Raw genomic sequence first — 20,385 nt, 5'->3', positions numbered from 1 at the left:
CACAATCCCGTGCAAATGCAAAAAAAAAAAAAAAAAAAGAGAGGGAGAGAGAGACTGAGCCACTGAGCTCTAACAGTGCCTGGGGGTGTAGGGCACTGCGCTGGTACAGAAAATTAGCTCTGCCACGGGCAGATGCGCTCGAGAATGAGATTTAGTTCATTAGATTTTTATTTGTTTTTGCATTGTTTCGGCTTTTTTGAGGGAGTTCCTTTCCAAACGTTTTTATCTAGAACAGCTCAACTGTGGTTCCCTGGGTGCAACCTGAGCACCTGCCCCCTCCAGCACCCTTGCAAATACGCCCCCCACCCTTTTCTGGGTTATGAAGCACCCCTGTGCGCGCACGGGGGCTGGAGGAAAGCAGGCGTGTGCACGGGCGGGGCTCTCCGCGCGTACGTGCCCCGTGGCACCGGAGGGCGATGGTCAAGTCACGTCTGGCCACAAAGTCTTCACTGGCGCCGGCTCGTATACCTATTCTGAGGACTGGACTGGCCGGTATTCCGCCCGACACCCCCCCCCCGCCAGTTGGCAGGGAGCAAGCGAGGGAGATACCCCAGCTCTACAACACATTGGTGTGTGTGTCTGTATGCAGCGGAAACACGTGTGCCAGGGTAGGCCTCTAGGGGACGACCCCTGATCTCCCTCCACCTCCAGCTCAGCTCGAGACTTTTAAGAGGCCTGGGGACTTCCGGAATCCGTTGTGAATCGGGGGCACGGTTCAGGGGAGCCCCGGCTCTGCAGCAGCTCTTCACTGAGGCCTCCTGAGGCTACAAGGGGAGGAGCACAGTAGGGAGTCAAAGATCTGGCTGGTCCCCCTTCACAAACACCAAGATTGGTGCCTCAGCCAATCCTGGACCTTCTGGGCACAAGCCCCACCCTTCTGTATACTTGTAATACTCCACTCTTCTAACGCTGGTCCACGCCTCTGTAGACAATTGCGCAGGGCCCCGCCCCCGACTTCAAGCCCTGCCCCCAGGTTATCCAAGCCCCGCCCAGACCACGTCCCTCCTCCCCCTTTGCCCCCGCCCCTAGCAGCTCCTCTCCTACCTTGAGTAAGGGGGTGGAGGTGCGTCATGCACCCCAGAGGCTGCCAGTGCCTGCTCATAGGTCGGGAGGCCTGGGGGTCGGGGTGCAGCCAGGGGCGTTGGAGGGTTCAAAGGGCTGATGAGGTTGGTTCTGGAAACAGAAAAGGCTGACTTGGGGTGGGGAGGTCCAGGCTAGAGACGGAGATAGACAGGATAGAGACAAGCTACAGCCTAGGATGGCAGAGAAGGGAAATAGACCTGAGGAAAGGAGGGTCACCTTCAGCCTTGCAGAAAAAGCGCCTGACATGGCAGGCTGGGTACATGGCAGGTAGACACAGAAAGGAGTATAGGCCTGTAATCCCAGCATTAGGGGAAGCTGAGGAAGGAATATTGTGTCAAGTTAAGAGGCCAGCCCAGGCTACAAAGTGAGTTCAAGGTCATGTGGACCACCCGTCAAGGCCGTGTTTTTAAAAAAAGGAAAAGATAAAAACTACGTGTACATCTGTAATCCAGCATTCTGGGAGGTTGAGATAGGAGGAGCACAAGTTCAAGCCCATCTTAGGCAATTGGCAACTTAGTGAGACCCTGTCTCAAAAAGGGCTGGGGATGTTGTTCAGTGTGAAGACTCTGGATTCTATTGCCAGTATCCAGGCGTCCCACCAAAAAAAAAAAAAAAAAAAAAAAAAAAGGACCCACAGAGAAAGCTTTTCATTCACAGATCTACCAGGTAACAGGCAGAGTAATGGAGAAGCAGCCCTGAGACAGGCAGGTAGACAGACACACAGACAGATGACAGGTAGAACTCAGTAGATCCATACAGACAGGAGCACAACACAGAGCTACTAGGTCACACTAATACTTTAAAGAAAACCCAGAGCCACCCTATCCTGTGACACTCAGATCCCCTTTGAGACCCTGCCAGTGAAAGACACACCTAGACCTCTCACGGCACACAAACACAAGCTGCTCCCTGTCACCATGGAAACGGCCACAGGCAGCCATGGACCACAGGCTGCTCAGTAACAGCCTCGCCACAGATAAGAGTATCCAGAGCAGTGTTCTCCTGGGCACCTGGAACCTCAAAGACAGGCAGGTAGCAAATGCTACTAGAGCCCCTACTGTGTGTTGGGCAGACATACAGAGGCAGAAGCGGCCACTAGACTCTCCACATGCCTGTCTCTTCCAAGCATTCCGCATGCTCTCATCCCAGTCCTCAGGCCTAGACCAACTCTTCCTCCCTCCCTGCCCCCTTACTCTTGGGGACTCAGCTGCTGGCTTGAGGTCTGGCGCTGCCGATAATGCAGATACCAGAAGGCTCCCAGGGCGGCCAAGATGATGAGCATGATGCCAGACGTGAGCCCCACGGCCAAGGCTGCTCCATCCACTCGTCTCTGCCCTGTGGGGAAGGGAAGCTGGTATGTCCTGGGCTACCTGGACCCCAACTTCCCAATCCCACACCCCCACCCCCAGAGCTGGGACCACTTGTTACTCCTGTGACCTCAGGCAATTCTACCACACAAAGAGGCTGTACTAACTTCACCTGGAATTAGGAACTGGGAGGCTGCAGCCCCATGACAACACAGGCAGGCCCTCTGCTGACATGGGATGGCTCTGGGACCCGAGAGTCAGGGGGTACAGCTTTTAAGTGATCTATCTACAAAGTCAGGGTGGGGTGCTCAGGTGGCTGCTGGCTTCAAGAGGCCCCTAACCCAGGTGCCCTGGCACATAGCTATAATCCTAGCATTGTGGGAGGCTGAGGCAGGTGGGTCACAAGTTCAGGTCCAGCCTGGGAAACCTAGCGACTTAGACCCTGTCTCAAAATAAAAAAAGGTTAGCTGGGAATTAAGCTCAGTGGCATAAGTGCCTGCCTTCAAGCACATGGCTGTGAGTTCGATTCCCGATGCAAAAATAAATTAAATAGGTTAGGGATGTAGGTCAGTGCAAAAGACCTCAGTCTTCACATTGGCTCAATCTTCAGTGTACAGTCTTCACAGGCTCAGACTTCAGTGCCACAAAAGTAAACAAAGAGGCTCCTACACTGTCAGATGGAGCCAGCAAGAACAGGGCATTCAATTAAATGACATTCAGATAAATAACGATTCTTTCTTTCTTTATTGGTACTGGAGACTGAAATCAAGACCTTCATACTAGGCTATATCCCTAGCCTATTTATTTATTTATCTGCTGATTATTTTTGAGAAAATAAAACAAAAAAATCACTTAGTTGTCCAGGCTGGGGTTGAACTTGGTATCCTGCTGCCTCAGCCTCCCAAGAGTGCTGGAATTATAGCTATGTGCCTAGCAACAAAAAATACATTGTAGCATAATAGTATATCCCTTGAAGTATTTGGGATATAGCTACACTTTGAGAATTGCTTTCATTGTGCACCTAAATTTACCTGTGAGGGAGGGGGCGAGGGGGAGGCCAAGCTTCCAGTATTTTATCTGGATCTTCACCTGCTCTGGAATGCAACCCCTTCTACTGATTAGGCCACTGAAGGAAGAGGCCTCAACGCTAATCTGTAGTCATGATCTACAGGAAGGCTTTGGAAAAACATCACTTAACAATGATGGATTCTAGAGACACACCCCCTCAAATAATTGTAAGTCAAGAACTCAAGTAGGCCTGTGATAAGATACAGCCCCCTTTGGCATTCCAAGGGGGCACTTGCTACTGGGGATTGAACTTGGAGACTTCCCACTGAGCTACATTCCCCATTCTTTTTTTAATTTTTATTTCCTGGTTTATTTTGAGACAGGGTCTTGCTAAGTTGTTAAACTGCCCACAGGCAAGACTCCAATTTGTCATCTTCCCACTTCAGCCTCCTAGAACTCTGGAATTACAGGCATGTGCCACCATGCCCAGCTTGATGACATTTCTTTTGGCACTGGAAGGACAGTGCCCCTGAAAGACTAAACCCTGAGACTTTTGCCCCTGTAGGAAAAACCTGTACTGAGGAAGCAAGATGTCCAGATTCATGGACTTCAGTAGCCAACTAGGCCTCACTAGATCTATAGTGAAGGACCTGCTCCCCTTAGCAACCAGGCTCCAATGTGAAGACTCCAGCCCAGTCCTAGAGCCTGTTGCTAAGGTGCATCCACCCCTAGCAACCAGGCCATGAAGGGGTGGGGCATCTGGTGCCCAGAGGGGGGTCCTCCAGCGGGCAAGAAGCCTTGGCTACTCCAACTAGGTGCAGTTGCTAGGGAGAAGGCCTCCTTAGCAACTAGGCTGCTGCAGCTGGGATGGGATTGTGGGGGAGGGGAAGACAGCCAGGTAGCGCTTGGGGCTCCCTCAGGCTGGCCTGACCAGACCCCGTTGCTAAGGAGCCACCCCCCTTAGCAACAAGGTTGCAGTCAGGATGGAGCCTCACAATTCAAAGGAGGGGCTGGGGTTGGCAAAGCAGCAGGGTGGACAGAACAGCTGAGCATGGCAAGGCTTCTGGCCCTGGCTCCACCCTGGGGAGTGGCAACACCCCCCCTCCCCCAGCAAAAATAGGGGCTGGGGTCTGGACTCCTAAGAACTCAGGGCTGGCTCACCCTTTGGATGGGTCCTGTGGCTGTAACCCTCCCTCCATGGCACTGCTCCCTTTCTGGGGACTCAGGAACTCCTCTAAATGCACATGCAGGACAGTGGGTTTTGAAGATGGGATTCTACTGTTAAATAAGGGGACTCCATAATGGTCATCTTCAGAGACATGAACTGGGGATCAGATAAGTCTTGCATCTATTTTGGGGTGAGGGACATGGCTTTGGCCCCCATGGGAACTGGCGATCCTCACTGCACAGCACAAGTGGGTGTGGGCCCCACTCACCTCCTTTGCCATTGTAGAGGTAGGTCTCCCAAAACGTATTCTTAACAGGCCGAAGGGGAAGAAAAGAGGAAAAGCAGAAGTTCAACAGGGAGACTCACAGCCCCCCAAAGCAGCCCAACCTGACCTCTGAGTCCCCACGGAGGAAGAGGCTGAGGTCCAGGGTCCCCTTCCCCTACGCCTGGAGAGGACAGAGGGTCCAGGCTTCAGGGCTCCCTTGGCTTCACCGTCTGGGTGTTGTCCTCGAAGCACTCCCTGGCCTCTTCCCAGGAGCACTGTTCCTCGTAGCACTCCCGCTCCAGGTTCCCTGGTGTGAACAGCTCCAGGTCCCAGTGATTGGCTCGTGGGACCCTCCTGTGGCCCTTCAGGAACCCCTGGGCCTCTGAGGGGCCAAGAAAGACTTCAGGCCCTAAAGATGTGAGGGCAGAAAAACAGAAAGTCCCTAGGCCTGGAGACAGAAGGAGATGGAGATCTAGGAGGTCTCCTGAGAGGAAGGTCTGGGGCCTGGACTCCTGATCTGGAGGAGGAGGGCCCTGGAGCCCCGGAGTGAAGGGGACATGGAGAGGGGATGTAGAAAGGCAGAGGCCAATCCTCTGGCCACCATTAACCTACCTTGTTGCCCATTAACCTACCTTGGTCCTGCTCTCCACTGGGAGAGGAGTCCAGACAGGTGGCCAACCCCATGTAGAGCAGCAGCAGGGAAGGGTGGCCCCTCATATTTTGTGGACTCCTGAAACCAGGTGCAGTGCGGGGGACCAATGCCTCAGCCCCTGAGGAATAAGGCAAAGGGTCACCCACTGATTGGGCTCTGCGGTCATAAATAGGGATAAGAGCAGGTGCTGCATCAACTTGTTGTCACTTTCCCAGCAGGTCTATTGTGCCCATTTTATAGATGAGGAAACTAAAGCCAAAGGAGGTAAAATAACTGGCCTACCAACACACGGTTTGCAAGTACCTGAGCCAGGATTTGAGGGAAGGCAGTGTTTTTAGAGAGGAGTATGACAGCACGATGTATTTTTTTCTTCCTGGTCAGTGTGCAGTGCAGTCAGTGCTGAGACGCAGCTTCCTTGGTAGCTGGGGTTCTTCCACTACCCTAGCAGCTTCCACTTATGCCTCTCCCTGCCCATTGCTACATCCACCCACAGAGATCAAAGATCACAGGCACAGCAAGGTCCTGTATTTTTGGATCTGAAACCATGAGGGGGCAGCATCTCTGAACTCCTGGTACTGGGGACTCCAAACTAATTAGTCTTAGGAGGCTGGGGGCCAGTACCATAGGGTCCCCAAGCCAGGTTCTGACTCCAGGTACATGCACTTACCTGGCCAGATGTGTGAACACTGTCCTTCCTCTTCAATTGGGACCTCCTCGGCCAGCAGCAGCCAGCTGGGAGAGGGGAAGAGAAGGAGGAAGGTCCTCAACCCCGATGGTAACCCAGCCAGATCCCGGTTTCTGGTACTGGGGCGGGGCTTGCATTACCTGCCTTGGGCGGGACTCAGGTGAGGGACAAATGTTTTAAAGGGACCTTAGGAGAAAGGTTCTAAGGGCCAGAGCTCTCCTTAGAGGAGCCAGGGTGTCCACTGCCATGGGCCTTAAGGAGCACAGGGGACTGGATTTACACTTCCTCCTCTACCTTACTCCCATCTCTCAGGCCTGTCGCTCCCCCGGGAGCTTGCCTGGCCAGCTAGGAAAATAAATGCCTAAGACCCTAGATAGCTAGAAACTGGCAGAAACGGTATGCCTTGGTCCCTGCGATCCAGGACTGTCTTAATAAATCCCTGCTTCCTAACAGTGACTTGAACGGCTCTGGATTTCGATTTCTCTGTCGCTCTGTCTATAAAGTGGGAACAGTGGAGTTCCCACTTCTCAATAATCCCTGAAGATACAGCATGAAAAATAGATAATAAATTTGAAGCAACAGGTATCCCAACCTCTGGCGTAAGTGGTTAGTTCTTAAACTTGGGTTTGGAAGACGCAAAGCTTGGGGATGGAGTGGAAAATCTATGCTGGGAAATGCCTAATACTGTACATACGAAGCAATCCCTGTATTCATACCAGCTTCATTAACCGGAACCTTCTACTTGCAACTCACGTTTCCGGAGGGAGGAAGAAAAGAAGAAAGGACTTACCAAGCCTGGGAAAGCACCTCGGCAACTAGGGGCAGCTTTATTTCCGGTCTCTACTGTCAGACGGAAGGAGGCGGAGAGGAAGAGAAAAACAGCACTCCCTTCCGGTGTATTTGCGCTGCTAAAGAAAAGAGGGAGCGAGGCGTCGTTTGTGAGGTGAGTTCCAGGAGACAAAGGGATGGTGTGGCTGAGGTACAACCCTGCGAGGTAGAGCTCTGGGGCTCCACAGGGTAACTAGTAGGGCTAGGTGTCGGATTCCCGGCTCCTTGTAAATCATTAATTGAGCTTTCCGGGCGCTCCAAGTTGGAGGGTGAACTACATCTCCCAGCATCCCTTGGAAGCGTTCAACGCGCCGTTGGTCTGTTCTTTGGGGAGAGTAGTTCCGCGATGGAGGACGATGGGTTGGAGGTCCAGATGAACAGAGAGGACTGGGGAGCCTCCAGGGCCTAAGAATTCGTAGTTGAGGAAGCAGGAATCGTTTCTTGACCTCAGTGTCCCAGAGTGGGCGGAGGAGGGCGGGCAGGCGGTAGGCGGGTGCGGTCACGGTCACCTGTGGGTGTCTTCTCTGAACCCTTTGACAACCCCTTTTCTCGGGGCTGCGGTAGGGTGTACGGTTTTCTTTTGTGGAGCTTTGGAGTCAGGCCCACCTTAGCTTTCATTTAATTGTGCTGCCAGTTCAGTGTGGCCTTGCAGGGTCCTGGAAACAGTTCTAATGTTTTATTGTGAGAATGTTCAAGTGTATGTATATACACATCTCTGTTTGCCTAGATTTGTCGCCGTGGTGTCTTTGCTGAATATACTTGCTGAATATGTTTTTCAACTTAAACTTGTCGAAACAGATTCTAGCCATCGTGACAATTCATCCCTAGTTTAGGATTCATGGGTGAAAACCAAGGACTTTTTAAAAATACGATCCCACATGTAACACATTATCAGGGTAAGCACTCAATCGTCCTGCTAGAATGTGATCCACTACTTAGGCCATATTCAGATCTAGTGCCTCAGAAATAGTGTGTTCTTGATGCTGGAGATCAAATTCAGAGCTCATGCTAAGCAAGCACTGTACCACTGAGCTACATCACCAGCTCAAAAATACCATTGTTTGTTTGTTCGTTCTTTCTTTCTTTTTGAGACAGGATCTCACTATCTCACTATGCAGTTCAAACTGGCCTTGAGCTCACTTTGTAGCCCAGGATGGTCTGGAACTCTTAAAGATCCTTCCCTAGTGTTGGTATTACAGACCTGTACCACTACATCCAGCTTGTTATTTTCTTAACTGACGACCCAGTCAAGTGACAGCTGTTATGCCTTTTAAATCTTTTGTAGAGCAGCCCCTAGTACTCCACCTGCTTTTTTTTTTTTTTTTTTTTTTGGTACTAAGAATCGAACTCATGACCCTCATACATCAGCCTCCTAATTGCCGGGTTTATAGATAAGCACCACCATGCCCAGCAGGATGTGATTCCTATATCATGTAATTCATTCACTGCAGCTTGATATCAAGCTGCAAGGCCTGTTTTTTGAGACAGGATCTCTCCATGTATTGCAGATTGACTTCTGCATCAGCCTTCCGAGTGTTAGTATTACAGGTGTGTGCGCCTGGTTCAATTCGTTCACTTAAAATGTGTAATTCAGTAATTTCTAGTATGGTCATACAAGAAACTATTCCACTACCACCATCAATTTATCTCTTTGTTTGTAGTACTGGGGATTAAAACAAGGACTTCTGACTGAACTACATCCCCATCCCTTTTCTATTTATTTATACATTCACTTATTTAGAGATAGGGACTTACCAAGATGCCACCACTCCTTTTTGCTTTTTAGAGATAAACTCTTGCTGTGTAGCCCAGGCTGGCCTCAAATGCTTGGTGATCCTCCTGCCTTGGTTTCCCGAATGCTAGGATTACAGGTTTGCTCCACTGTGCCTGGCACTGCCATCAGTCTGCACAATTTCACTGAAATGCAGTCATGCAATATGTGGTTTTGCACACATGATAAGCAAGTGGCAGGTGCTGTACACTGAGCTCACTCCCCTGAATGATATTGTGGTCCTCCCTGACTGGTTTCTTTCACTTAACATACATTTTCCAGGTCCATCCATGTAGCATGTACCAGTACTTCTTTTTGTGGCTGAATAATGTTTCATTGTGTAATCTAGGGCACATTTCGTGTCTATTCCATCTAGACTAGCCGATTGCCTTTTGGATTGTTTCCTCTTTTCACTATTACAGAGAGCACCATTATCAAGCCGGGCGTGATGGCTCATGCCTATAATCCCAGCATTCAGGACTCTGAGGCAAGAGGATCACCAAGAGTTTGAGACTGGCCTGGGCCTCATAGAAAGTTCCAGACCACCCTGAACTACCCAGCAAAAAAACAGAAAACAAAGGGCTGGTGATGTAGCTCAGTGGCCTAAGTACCTGCCTGGCAAGCACGAAGTTTGAGTTCAATCCCCAGTACCAAAACAAACAAAAAAACAGGAAACAAACTCAAAAGCAAGTAATACCGTTAGTTAACATTTGTGTACAACTTTTGTTTTGTTTTTTCAGTTATTAAGAATTGAACCTAGTAGTGTGCTGTCACTGAGCTACATACCGAGCACCCTACCAGCTGTATGTGTTTGTGTGAGTGAGACAAGATTTCACCATGCAGTTCAGTCTGACCTTGAACTTACTTTGTAGCCCAGGCTGGCCTCGAACATGAAGCTATCCTCCTGCCTCAGCCTCCCCAGTGCTTGTATTATAGGCAGGCATCGCCATGCCCAGCATTTTAATTCCCTGTTGCATTTTATTTTTAGGCAGTTTCTTTCTAAGTTGCAACTGACCTCAAACTTTCAATCCTCCTATCTCAGCCTTTGATATAGTTCAGATTACAGCTATGGCAGTGCTGTGGCACTTCACTGTGTGTACAAGTCTCTGTGTGTACATGTGTTCTCATTTCTGTGCAATGCTAAGTCAAATGGCATCTACATTGAATCTTTAAAGGAACTGTCAGATTTTTTTTTTTAGACTGGCATTCGAACTCAGGACCTTGCACTTCCCAGGCAGGCACTTGCATACTGCCAAGTAGGTCTAAAGTGGCAATGCCACCTCACTTTCTTACCAGCACTGTGTGAGGATTCTAATTTGACTGCATTCTTTTTTTTTTTTTTTAAATCGGTACCAGGGATCAAACTCACGACTGTACTCTTGCAAGGCAGGTGCTTATGCCACTGAGCTAAATCCCCAGATCTTGACTGCATTCTTAACAACACTTACCATCATCATCTGTTGTTTTGGTTTTCCCATAGTTATCCTCATGGCGTGAACTGGTGTCTCATTAAGGGTTTATTTTTGAGACAGGAACTCACTGTGTAACTTAACCTGGTCTTCACTGTGTAAATTATGTAGCCCAGGCTGGCCTGGAGCTCACAGTGATCCTCCTGCCTCAGCCTCCCAGGACTAGGATTACAGGTGTGTACCACCACACCCAGTTTATTGTAGCTCTCATTATGGTTCTTTTGTGACTCATGGTACTGAACATCTTTTCATATGCTTATTGGCTATTCATGTGTCTTCCTGGGAGAAAGTGTGTTCACATCCTTTGCTCATTTTTACATTATATTATTACTGAATTACAAGTTTTTACATGTTGTAGATACAATTCCCTTATCCAGTATCTGATTGTTGTCGCTGCCACCTGTTTTTGTATTGCCTGCAGCCCTGGGGATTGACCCAGAGCCTTCATGATAATCTGTATTCCTAGACTCTGCTTTCTACTTTATTTTATTTTATTTGGTGGGGGGGGCAAGTACCAGGGATCAAACTCGTGACCTCACGCTTGCTAGTCGGGCGCTTGTGTCCCTGAGCTATATTGCCATCCCCAACTGTTTTTTTATTTTAGAGAGTCTCACTAAATTGCTAAATTGTCCAGGCTGGGCTTGGTCCTCCTACCTCAGCCTCCTAGAGTGCTGGGATTACAAAGGGTTTTGTATGTTTATTTTTAAATAATTAGGTAAAGTCAAAGAACAATACATTTTGTGGCCTGTGATAATCATGCGTGACACAGCCATGCATCGTGGTGTTGTCTTGGTTTTACTGCAGTTATGCTCGTGGATAGCTTTTCCGTTTCATGCCATGATGTGCAAGACTGCTTTGACCCCACAAGTACAGAGCCGATGGTCGCTGAGAGACTCTCAGGGCTGGGCATGGTGGCACACACCTATAATTCCAGCACCTGGGAGGCTGAGGCAGGTGGATCACCAGGAGTTTGAGGCCAGCCTGACCCTCACAGTGAGCTCCAGAGCTTGGCTGTCTGAATCCCAGGCCCTGCCCTGCTGCCTCCCCACTGGAGGACTCGGGTGCTTCATCCTGTAAAGTGGGGATGATGCTGACAAGAGCTGGCACTGTGGTGGCTCCCGCCCCTGCTGTCCTCTCTGAAGTGCTGGTGACAGCAGAGGGCAGTAGTTCTGTGTTCTGTTTTGAAGTTGGGCCTAGCAAGGAAATAATACAGCAGGGTGGGTAGGAGCTCCCCTTCCGGAGTTCTGCAGCAGCGTCCCTGCCACCTGGCGGCCTTCAGCCCTTGGCCAAGGTTCTCACACTTTTTGGTTTCAGGATCCAAAAACGGGAGGCCGCCCCCCAGGGCTTGATTTATGGATCAGTGTTGGACAAATTAGAAATTGAAACCGAGCTAAAAGTGGTTGGGGCAAGAATGCGCACCCTAACATTGACCCATTTAAAACATCCAGTCCAGTGGGATTCAGCCTGTTCGCTGCTAGGTACCCATCGCCACTTTGTTCCAGAACATTCCATCACCCCAAAGTGGCCAGCACTATTGCCCACTCACTCTGTGCCTGATCTGGCCTGTCCTGCACTTCCTGCACTCACAGCCTCTGGGCCTGCTTTCTTTCCCTTAGGTGGATGCAGGTACCACACACACCGGTATGTTATGTTATTTTAGTTTGTAGTTCTCGGAATTGAACCGGAGGCCTCGGCACCGGGCTGCATTCCCCACCCCTTCTTTAATTTTTCATTGTGAAGGGGCTGGGGATTTAGCTCAGCGGCATAAGTGCCTGCCTTGCAAGCAGGCAGTCGTGAGTTCGATCCCTGGTACCGATAAAAAGGGAAAAAGACAAAAAAAAAAAAAAAAAATTTTTCATTGTGAGATGGGACCTCGCTAAGTCACCCAGGGTGGGCTTGAACTTGTGATCTTCTTGCCTCAGCTTCCGAGAGCCAGGATTACCAGTGTGCACCACCATGCCCAATTTAAAAGAGACTTTTTTTGGGGAAGCCAAGGGTAGGGTCTTGCTGTGTGCCCCAGGCTGACCTCAGACTTGCGGCAATCCTCCTGCCTCAGCCCCTGGAAGTGCTGGGATTGCAGACGTGTGCCACCGCACCTGGCTGAAAGAGACCTTCTGGATAGAGACTAGGAGTGTAGCTCAGTGGCTGAGAGCTGGCCCGACTTATGTGAGACCCTGGGTTTGATCCCCAGGAGAGAAGAAACACAAAACGCAACTGCTGACAGCACACACGCAGACCAGAGCCTCGAATCCACACAGGTCCCCCGGCCTCTGGAGACACATTCTGGGAGGCCCCTGTGGGCGCCCTGGAGTGCTGAGGGCCCCTGGGGTCCCTGCCTTGCTGTGAGCACCACTGCCCTAGGTGGGTTGTGTCCCTTCCAAGCTGAAGGTGGCCCCACAGCAAAGCAGAGAGGTTCTGGGACCATGGGGGTGGGACAGTGGGTGACCTCGGGAACCTCGACTGGACAAACCATTGATCCTGTGGTCATTCTGGTGAACCTGGCACCATTTCAAAATGTTCCCTCTAGCCGTCCCCTCTTGGGGACATTTCTCACCTCGCAGAGCTCTGGTGGCAGTGGCCGTTGGCCTCTGGCCTCTGGAAAAGCAGAGGCTTCCGATGCCAAATGCCGCTGGGTCAGGGCAGTTGACAACTAAGAATAGCGGCAGGAATTTGTCCCTGAGGCCTGACCTTTCCTGAGTGGCGAGGTGGGGGTGGGGAGGGCTGGGGAGCGCGCTGCACGTGGGCTGGGGGTGCAACAGGTGCTGATGCTTACTTCAGAAGAGGGCACTGCGGCTCAGGGCACCAGGAGTCAAGTTGGGGTGTGTCAAGGTCAGACCTGCATGCAATGCTGTGACCATCTCGGGGGCAAGATAACAGGCAGAAGGGGCTTTTCTGGGTCATGGAGGTGCTCTGTATGCCCCCTTGGAATCCCAGCACTCTGGAGGCTGAGGCAGGAGGATCATGGCAAGTTTGAGGCCTGCCTCTGCTGCGCGAGTTCAAGGCCAGTTGTCTCAAAAAAACAAAAAGGATTTTTTTTTAAAAAAGAGGAAGAAAATAATTGTCTCCCAAGCAGAAGACGCCAGTAGGGGGAGTGAGAGCTTTGGTTTTGAATGTGAAAGACAAGGTTTTTTTGAAGCAGCCAGAAGAGGGCGATAAGGAGAAAGCTGCTTTTTATCTTCCTGAAGCTGTCCGGGCGCCGGGCACCCCAGGTTCTGGCCTTTTTTTTGGAGACCCCCTATAGCCTGACTCCGAGCATGCACACATGTCCTCACAGCACGTCGGTCCAAAGAGCGAGGCCCTGTGTTGATCCCCGTTTTTCACCAAGGGAGACTGAGGCTCAAAAGAGGAAGTGACCACTTCGAAGCCGACAGAGGTCAAGGGCAGGATCCCCAACGAACTAATCCAGCAACCCCACCTGCATGCCTGTCTTTTTCCTGGTTTCTGTCGGCCCAGGCCCGTCACTATGACAGTAGCTCCCCTCCCAATGTGTGGCTGGCCCACCCTGGTGTGCTCTTGGAGGCTGAGGCAGGAGGGTCACCAGTGCCTGCCCAGACTAGGCAACATCGTGACTTAGCCAGACACTGTCACAAAGTTAAAAAATAAAAAAAGGGCCTTGGGTGTGGCCCTGGGTTCAGTCCCCAGGACAGTGGGGAGAGAAAGCTGAAAGTTTTCATTTTGTGCACGCACAGATTTCAGAGATTGCTGTTAAGGTTTTGTGTCTTCACCCACCCGGCTTGAGGTGCAGGTCCCTGTATTTACATTGCCTTCCCCTAGGGGTGGGGAGCTTGGTGGCCTGGATGCCCCTCCCCAGGGGACACAGTGTGTGCTCCTCGTGTCCCCCCTCCCTGAAGAGGTTGGGTGACATCACCCTACGGTTCGAATGTGGGTCTCCTCAGGTGCCTGCGGAGCTTCTGCGTTCCTTCTGCTCCTCACCCCTTACTCAGCAAGCCGTTTGCTTTCTTCATTTGCTGCAGTTTTGTGGACGGTGAGTTTTGCTACAAGATTTTCAGGATTTGTTTCGTCTTTTGAGACAGGGTCTCAGTACGCCTCTCCTCCTACCTCAGCTTTCTGAGCGCTGGGATTACAGGCGTGTACCCCAACACCTGCTTCCCTTTTTCAGCATCGCTGATGCAGTTTCTGGGTACTGTGCACACCCCATCTTCTCTGTAATCTCTGTGGTTCCCACTGTGCGTTCTGCAGTGTCTGTGATTTAAACAGGGGCAGTGCAGTGGGGATGACTTGGGATGTCAGGGCCACCTGGTCTGGCTGCACGTGCTCCAGAGCCTCATGTGCCTGGCTCGGCTCAGAGAGGTCACAGGGAGCCCCAAGCGCAGTGAGAGGACAAGGGACACCCCTGCTTGGGGTGTTCTGCCCTCAGCTCTGCACAGAGAGCATGGGCAGAAGCTAAGGATGAACCCATGTGCCTTCCAAACCAGCGAAGCCACCTGTAATGATTTCTCTGAGGCCAGAGACCGAGGCTCAGCAGGAAAGCGCTTGCACAGAGCCCTGGGTTCCAGCTCCAGGACCACAAAAAAGAAAACAGCAATTTATCCCAGCAGGCGTGGTGGTCCCAGCACTCTGGAAGGCTGAGGTAGGAGGATTCCAAGTTCGAGCCTGGCCTCAGCAGTTGAGTGACTTTGGGAGACACTGTCTCAAAGGAAAACATAAAATATGGATTGGGCACGTGTCTCAGTGCCAAGGGCCTGGGCTTCATCCCAGAACTGCAAAAGAACAACTGAGAACTCATCCAAGGCACCCTTGGACTCTCGCTTGCTGAGAGGACGAGGAAGGGGGCTGGGGGACAGGGGCCCTAGGCTGTCTCCTGGAACCAGGAACACAGAAGCGCAAGGACTGGAACTGCAGGGCCCAGCAGGGCTTCAGCGTGGACACACTCGTGTCACCCACACCCAGCTTGCAGAAAGCAGGCGGACCCCCTCCCGCCTCTGTGCTTGCACAGGAAGCACAGCTTCAAGGCTGCGGTGACGCTGGTGAACTGTTGAACTTGGTACACATGGAGACGGCTCCACCCATCAGGTGCTTGGTGTGGCTGCAGGGTGTCCTGTGTCACTGCTAGCCATGTCCTTCTGTGCCTGTGCCTGGGCGTGTTTATCTGTTCCCCGTGCATCTGAGGAGCATCCAGTTTGTTTTTAAGCTGGCAGCTACCCACACCTGGCACAGTGCCACATGCCTGTGATCCCAGCACTCAGGAGGCTGAAGCAGGAGGACTGCTGTAAGTTTGAGACCAGCCGGGCTACAAAGTGAGCTCAAGGCCAGCTTGAACTGCATAATGAGATCCTGTTTCAAAAAAACCGTAAAAAAAGACCAAAAAAACCTTTTTAACTCAGACCTGGGGATCAGTACAGTTTGTATAAGAAAGGGCTGGGGATGTAGTCCTGAGTTGTTTCCCAGTACTCAAGAAAAAAGAAAAACCCCCCAGAAGTGTGAAGGAAGTGTGATGGAAATACAGGTTCAAAGACAAGAGCGAGACAAAGTGACTTCTTCCCAGCCGAGGACTGGCCTGGGACTGGGTGGCACCGTGCTCACCTCATCCCTGGGAGGCCTGGGATCCCCAGGGATCCCAGCCCCAGAGCTGAGGAAAATTTCCTGCCGGGGAAGGCAGGGCTTTGCTTGCCCTTTGCACGTGGATAATGGCAGGTATCAAATCTTTTTTTTTTTTTTCCCTCGTCTTTTTCTTTTTTTTATCGGTACCGGGGATCGAACTCACGACCGCTTGCAAGGCAGGTGCTTATGCCGCTGAGCTAAATCCCCAGCCCCAATAATGGCAGGTATCAAATCATAGCTGTTTCCATTCCACCAGCCACACTGGAACCACAACATAACAGCGCTGTTGTAGGACAAGAGTTACATTGTGCGGAACAGTGCATCTTTGGCAGCTGAGCTTAGGTGGAGAAAAGCTTCAGGTAGTCATTTAGAGATAGGTGAGACCAGGGCCGTAATTTGTTTGAATCCTTTGAAGATGGTAAAAGCAACTAACCGCAGTCACCACAGAGACCTGGGGAGGCCTGGCCAGAGCTGGTCCCAGGAAGCAAAGAGGGCAGGGCACGTGGCTCAGCGTGAACCTGGGGTTCAAGTCCCAGGAGCACAAAAAAAACAAACTTGCATAACTGCCGCCTGGTCTGTACCCACCACCCCATCAACTTTTTGTCTTGCTGTTAAAGGTTGTTTCGGGGCGCCTTGAGGAAAAGCAAGTCCCAGAGGAGGAGCACAGTGGCCTCACACGCCGGGCTCTGGTGGCCACAGCCCTTACCATCCCTTCATCCCCAAGATGACACGGCACGGCAAGAACTGCACGGCGGGCGCTGTGTACACCTACCATGAGAAGAAGAAGGACACAGGTACCCTGCTGGGCGGAGCGCATTCCTGAGGGAAACAGCCTGAAGCACTGCAGGCACACTGGAGCTTGCTCACTGAAGGAGAAGGGCAGGCATCTTCCGTGAGGCGTCAGCCGTGAGACCCCTACCAGGCTGCCCTCGGTGGCAGGTCCTGTGTGTCACTTACTGCAGGAATACTTCCTGCAGGTCATGTGGCTATCTGTTTCTTTTTCTTTTTCTTTTTTTTTTTTTTTTTTTGTCTTTTTCCTTTTTATCGGTACCAGGGATTGAACTCACGACTGCCTGCTTGCAAGGCAGGCGCTTATGCCACTGAGCTAAATCCCCAGCCCCTGGCTATCTGTTTCTTAGTTATGGGGGGAGACAGCACCTCAGTATATAGTTTAGGCTAGCCTTACACTCACTATGTAGCCCCATGTAGCCTTGAACTCACAGCAGTCCTCCTGCCTCAGCCTCCCCAGTGCCAGAATTACAGGCCTGTGCCACCTGCCTCTCTCGGCACTTAGAGATGACTCTGTCCATCACCACCCATCTCTGTCCCCAGCGGCCTCCGGCTACGGGACCCAGAACATCCGACTGAGCCGTGATGCGGTGAAGGACTTCGACTGCTGCTGCCTGTCCTTACAGCCTTGCCATGATCCCGTCGTCACGTGAGACACTGGGGACCACATGGAGGCCCGGGTGGAGGGGCTGTGGGTGTGGGTCTAGCCAGGTGACCTCCCTGTTCTCCTGTGGCTCATAACATGGCACGAGGAAGACCTTACCATATTCACAATGGGTGTGGGGCTTCGGGGACCTCGTCTGTGATCCCAGCACACATGGCGCAGGGCTCTTCCTGCCTCAGCCTCCCAAGTGCAGGGTCATAGGTGTGTGATCTGCATGCCTAGTCAGGCATGTTCCTGTCGCCTCTCCCTGCAGCCCGGATGGCTACCTATATGAGCGTGAGGCAATCCTGGAGTACATTCTGCACCAGAAAAGGGAGATTGCCCGGCAAATGAAGGTGACAGGGCCAGGGAGAGGGCACGGGGGGTGGGGGGAGCACAGGACTCTGAGCTCTCAGGCAGAGCGCTCTGGACCCATTGCATTCCCTGTGCCCTGGGGCCCTCACAGCCCAGGTGTCACCTGCACTACATCCTGCAGGTTTCTTCATCCACCCCGGGCACCTCTCCTGTCACAACTGTTACCTGCTCGTGTCACTTATGACCGTGTCCCCCCTTAGACAGCCAGGCCCAGAGGCAGCAGGCACCCTGCCTTGGGAACCTGGTAGACTTGCCAGGTGGGTGCAGGTGAGTGGGAACTGGGGCCCTAGGGGTCTTGGGCCCCTTGTCCCATGTTTGCAGCATGTCACATCTCAGCCTTCTCTCAGCTGCCTGGTTTCCCAGGGATCAGGAAATGTCGTTTTAGTTTGTTTTGGAGGCATCAGGGATCCAACCCAGGGCCTGGCATGTGCTTAACATTCTCTGCCGAACAGCCACCCTCTGGCCCCGTATCAAGCTGTCAGTCCAGGGCAGAGCCCCTGCAGGCCTTTCCTCAGCCCAGGTGCCCCTCACCGGGGTGAGCATAGTGAGGCCCTGCCGCCCCATCACTGTCACCTTCTCACTCTGGGGCAACCCAAGGCAGTCCAGAAGCTGCAGCACTGCCTGGCACAGGCATCACTGTCAGTGCAGCTCCCACCACTCTCCAGTCTAGGCCCCCAGGCTGGAAGGGACATGCTCTTTATCACAGATAACCAGCAGCCACCAAGTGGCATTCACAGAGCTTACTGTGTCCTGGGGGGTGCTCAGCACTTTTTTTTTGTAGCATTGGAGACTGAACCCGAGGACTTTGCACTTCATTACATCCAAAACCCTTTCTCATAAGCTTCTCAGGGCAGACCCGAACTTTGAGATCCTCCTGCCTCAGCTTCCCAGAGTGGTGAGATGACAAGTCTGTGCACCTGTTCCCTACTCCTACACACATTTATTTACTTATTTGTCTTTTTGAGACAAAGTCTCTATGCAGTTCAGGCTGGCCTTGAGCTGACTTTGTAGCCCTGGCTGATCTGGAATTCACAACAATCCTCTTGCCTCAGCCTCCTAAGCACTTTTAAACTCCTTGATCCTGGTGAGGCTGAGGCAGGAGAACTGAGTATTCGATGCCTGCCTGGGCTACAGAGTGAGACCCTCTTTTGTTTTTTTGTTTTGTTTTGTTTTGTTTTTGTTTTTTGTCTTTTTCGTTTTTATCGGTACCAGGGATTGAACTCACAACTGCCTGTTTGCAAGGCAGGTGCTTATGCCGCTGAGCTAAACCTCCAACCCTGAGACCCTCTTTTTAAAAAATCTTTTTTTCCTGTGGCTGATGCTCCCAAGCAGGTTGCCCTCCTGAGCCCCTCTGGCAGGGGGCCTATCCCACACAGGCTGGTTAGTGCCACCCTGGACCAGGCAGGTCTGCACTAAAGCGACAGTGCCCAAGTAGGGCCTCAGTTTCCCTCGTGATTTCTGCCCCGTAGGCCTATGAGAAGCAGCGCGGTGCGCGGCGGGAGGAGCAGAAGCAGCTGCAGCGGGCAGCAGCACAGGACCAGGTGCGCGGCTTCCTGGAGAAGGAGGCGGCCATTGTGAGCCGCCCCCTCAACCCCTTCTCAGCCAAGGCAGCTGCGGGCCCAGGTGACAGCTCTTGTGGCCTAGGATGGTGGAGTGGGAGAAGGCACGGGAGGGGGTCATGGTGACTTCCCAGCCCCTGCAAGACAGCCTCTCCCTGCACCCACAGATGACACCGAGCCCGGACCCAGTGCTGGGGCCCCTGGCAAGGACAAGGAGAAGGAAAAGGAGAAGGACAAGGCACTGCCCAGCTTTTGGATCCCCTCACTGACGCCCGAGGCCAAGGCCACCAAGCTGGAGAAGCCGGTGGGTTCTGTGGTGTCCTATTCCCAGGCCATGTCCCCCATACCCCTGCGCGCGGCCCCTGACCCTGCCTGTCGCCCACAGTCACGCACCGTCACTTGCCCCATGTCCGGTAAGCCACTGCGCATGGCCGACCTGACGTCTGTGCGCTTCACTCCGCTCGACAATTCTGTGGACCGCGTGGGGCTCATCACGCGCAGTGAGCGCTACGTGTGTGCTGTGACTCGCGACAGCCTGAGTAATGCCACGCCATGCGCCGTGCTGCGGCCCTCGTGAGTCCCCTGGGCAGTGGGCAGCGGGGAAGAGGCCACGGGGCTGTGGCTTCACCATCCGAGCCCTCTCACCCTTCCGCAGTGGCGCCGTGGTGACTCTGGAGTGCGTGGAGAAGCTGATTCGAAAGGACATGGTGGACCCCGTGAATGGGGACAAGCTCACGGAGCGTGACATCATTGTGCTGCAGCGGGTGAGCTGGTGGTCCCCTGGTCTCTGCCCCTCCAAGCTCTTGGTCTCACCCTCTGGCCTGGTCCTGCCCCCACCGGCCCCGCCCACCGGCCCAGTCCTGCCCCTCACCTTCCCACTTCCATCCCGGGCTCCGCCTCTTGCAGTGGAGGGAGCAGTCATGTGTGTCCACCCGCCACCTCCAAGGCATGCCCCTCCATGGTAGGCCACGCCCTACCAGGTTAGTTTAGGATCTCCAGCTGCCTATTGGTCTTCCTGATCCCCAATCTGTCCCCTCTCCAGGGTGGCACCGGCTTCGCGGGCTCCGGGGTGAAGCTGCAGGCCGAGAAGTCCCGGCCAGTGATGCAGGCCTGAGGGGTCGCAGAGGCCAAATTAAACCACCTCTGCCAGGACCGGACACGTGGCGTCTTCATTTCCCGGCTAAGGGAACGGGTGGCTCCAGATACCTGCCCTAGAGCAAG

The 20,385-nt window shown here is 52.5% G+C and overlaps 2 protein-coding genes across 4 annotated transcripts; one reads left to right on the top strand and one right to left on the bottom strand.

Annotated features, from left to right (window-relative positions):
• Nucleotides 1-150: 150 nt before the first annotated feature.
• Nucleotides 151-7,143, bottom strand: Prrg2 (proline rich and Gla domain 2). 3 transcript variants are annotated; one of them, XM_003465508.5, is made up of 8 exons: nt 6,959-7,143; nt 6,151-6,215; nt 5,464-5,601; nt 5,059-5,240; nt 4,835-4,874; nt 2,277-2,418; nt 1,045-1,173; nt 151-764 (listed from the first exon to the last, which is right to left on the bottom strand). In XM_003465508.5, the coding sequence occupies exons 3-8, from the start codon at nt 5,546-5,548 to the stop codon at nt 746-748; spliced, it is 597 nt and encodes a 198-aa protein (XP_003465556.2). In that variant the 5' UTR covers nt 5,549-5,601; nt 6,151-6,215; nt 6,959-7,143; the 3' UTR covers nt 151-745. The 3 variants fall into 3 exon arrangements, with proteins under 3 accessions (XP_003465556.2, XP_013003359.1, XP_063109207.1); XM_013147905.3 differs by lacking the exon at nt 6,959-7,143 and adding an exon at nt 6,885-6,903; XM_063253137.1 differs by lacking the exon at nt 6,959-7,143 and having other exon boundaries at nt 6,151-6,297.
• On the top strand, nt 6,952-20,321 carry Nosip (nitric oxide synthase interacting protein). Its single transcript, XM_003465510.4, has 9 exons — nt 6,952-7,111; nt 16,416-16,592; nt 17,131-17,236; nt 17,505-17,586; nt 19,075-19,228; nt 19,332-19,468; nt 19,550-19,737; nt 19,820-19,928; nt 20,207-20,321. The coding sequence occupies exons 2-9, from the start codon at nt 16,523-16,525 to the stop codon at nt 20,276-20,278; spliced, it is 918 nt and encodes a 305-aa protein (XP_003465558.1). The 5' UTR covers nt 6,952-7,111; nt 16,416-16,522; the 3' UTR covers nt 20,279-20,321.
• Nucleotides 20,322-20,385: the final 64 nt, after the last annotated feature.

The sequence above is a fragment of the Cavia porcellus genome, unplaced genomic scaffold, assembly GCF_034190915.1.
Source record: "Cavia porcellus strain 051 isolate PalLab524CR breed Dunkin Hartley unplaced genomic scaffold, mCavPor4.1 scaffold_7, whole genome shotgun sequence".
Taxonomy (NCBI): domain Eukaryota; kingdom Metazoa; phylum Chordata; class Mammalia; order Rodentia; family Caviidae; genus Cavia; species Cavia porcellus.
This window is presented reverse-complemented; position numbering and strand designations above follow the sequence as displayed.

Coding starts and splice junctions, on each gene's coding strand:
- Nosip (XM_003465510.4), top strand. CDS start 16,523: ATGACACGGCACGGCAAGAACTGCACGGCGGGCGCTGTGTACACCTAC. Junction 17,587..19,074: donor AGATTGCCCGGCAAATGAAG/GTGACAGGGCCA, acceptor TCTGCCCCGTAG/GCCTATGAGAAGCAGCGCGG. Junction 19,929..20,206: donor ACATCATTGTGCTGCAGCGG/GTGAGCTGGTGG, acceptor TCCCCTCTCCAG/GGTGGCACCGGCTTCGCGGG.
- Prrg2 (XM_003465508.5), bottom strand. CDS start 5,548: ATGAGGGGCCACCCTTCCCTGCTGCTGCTCTACATGGGGTTGGCCACC. Junction 2,419..4,834: donor CCTCTACAATGGCAAAGGAG/GTGAGTGGGGCC, acceptor CCTTCCCCACAG/GGCAGAGACGAGTGGATGGA. Junction 1,174..2,276: donor CAGCAGCTGAGTCCCCAAGA/GTAAGGGGGCAG, acceptor TTCTGTTTCCAG/AACCAACCTCATCAGCCCTT.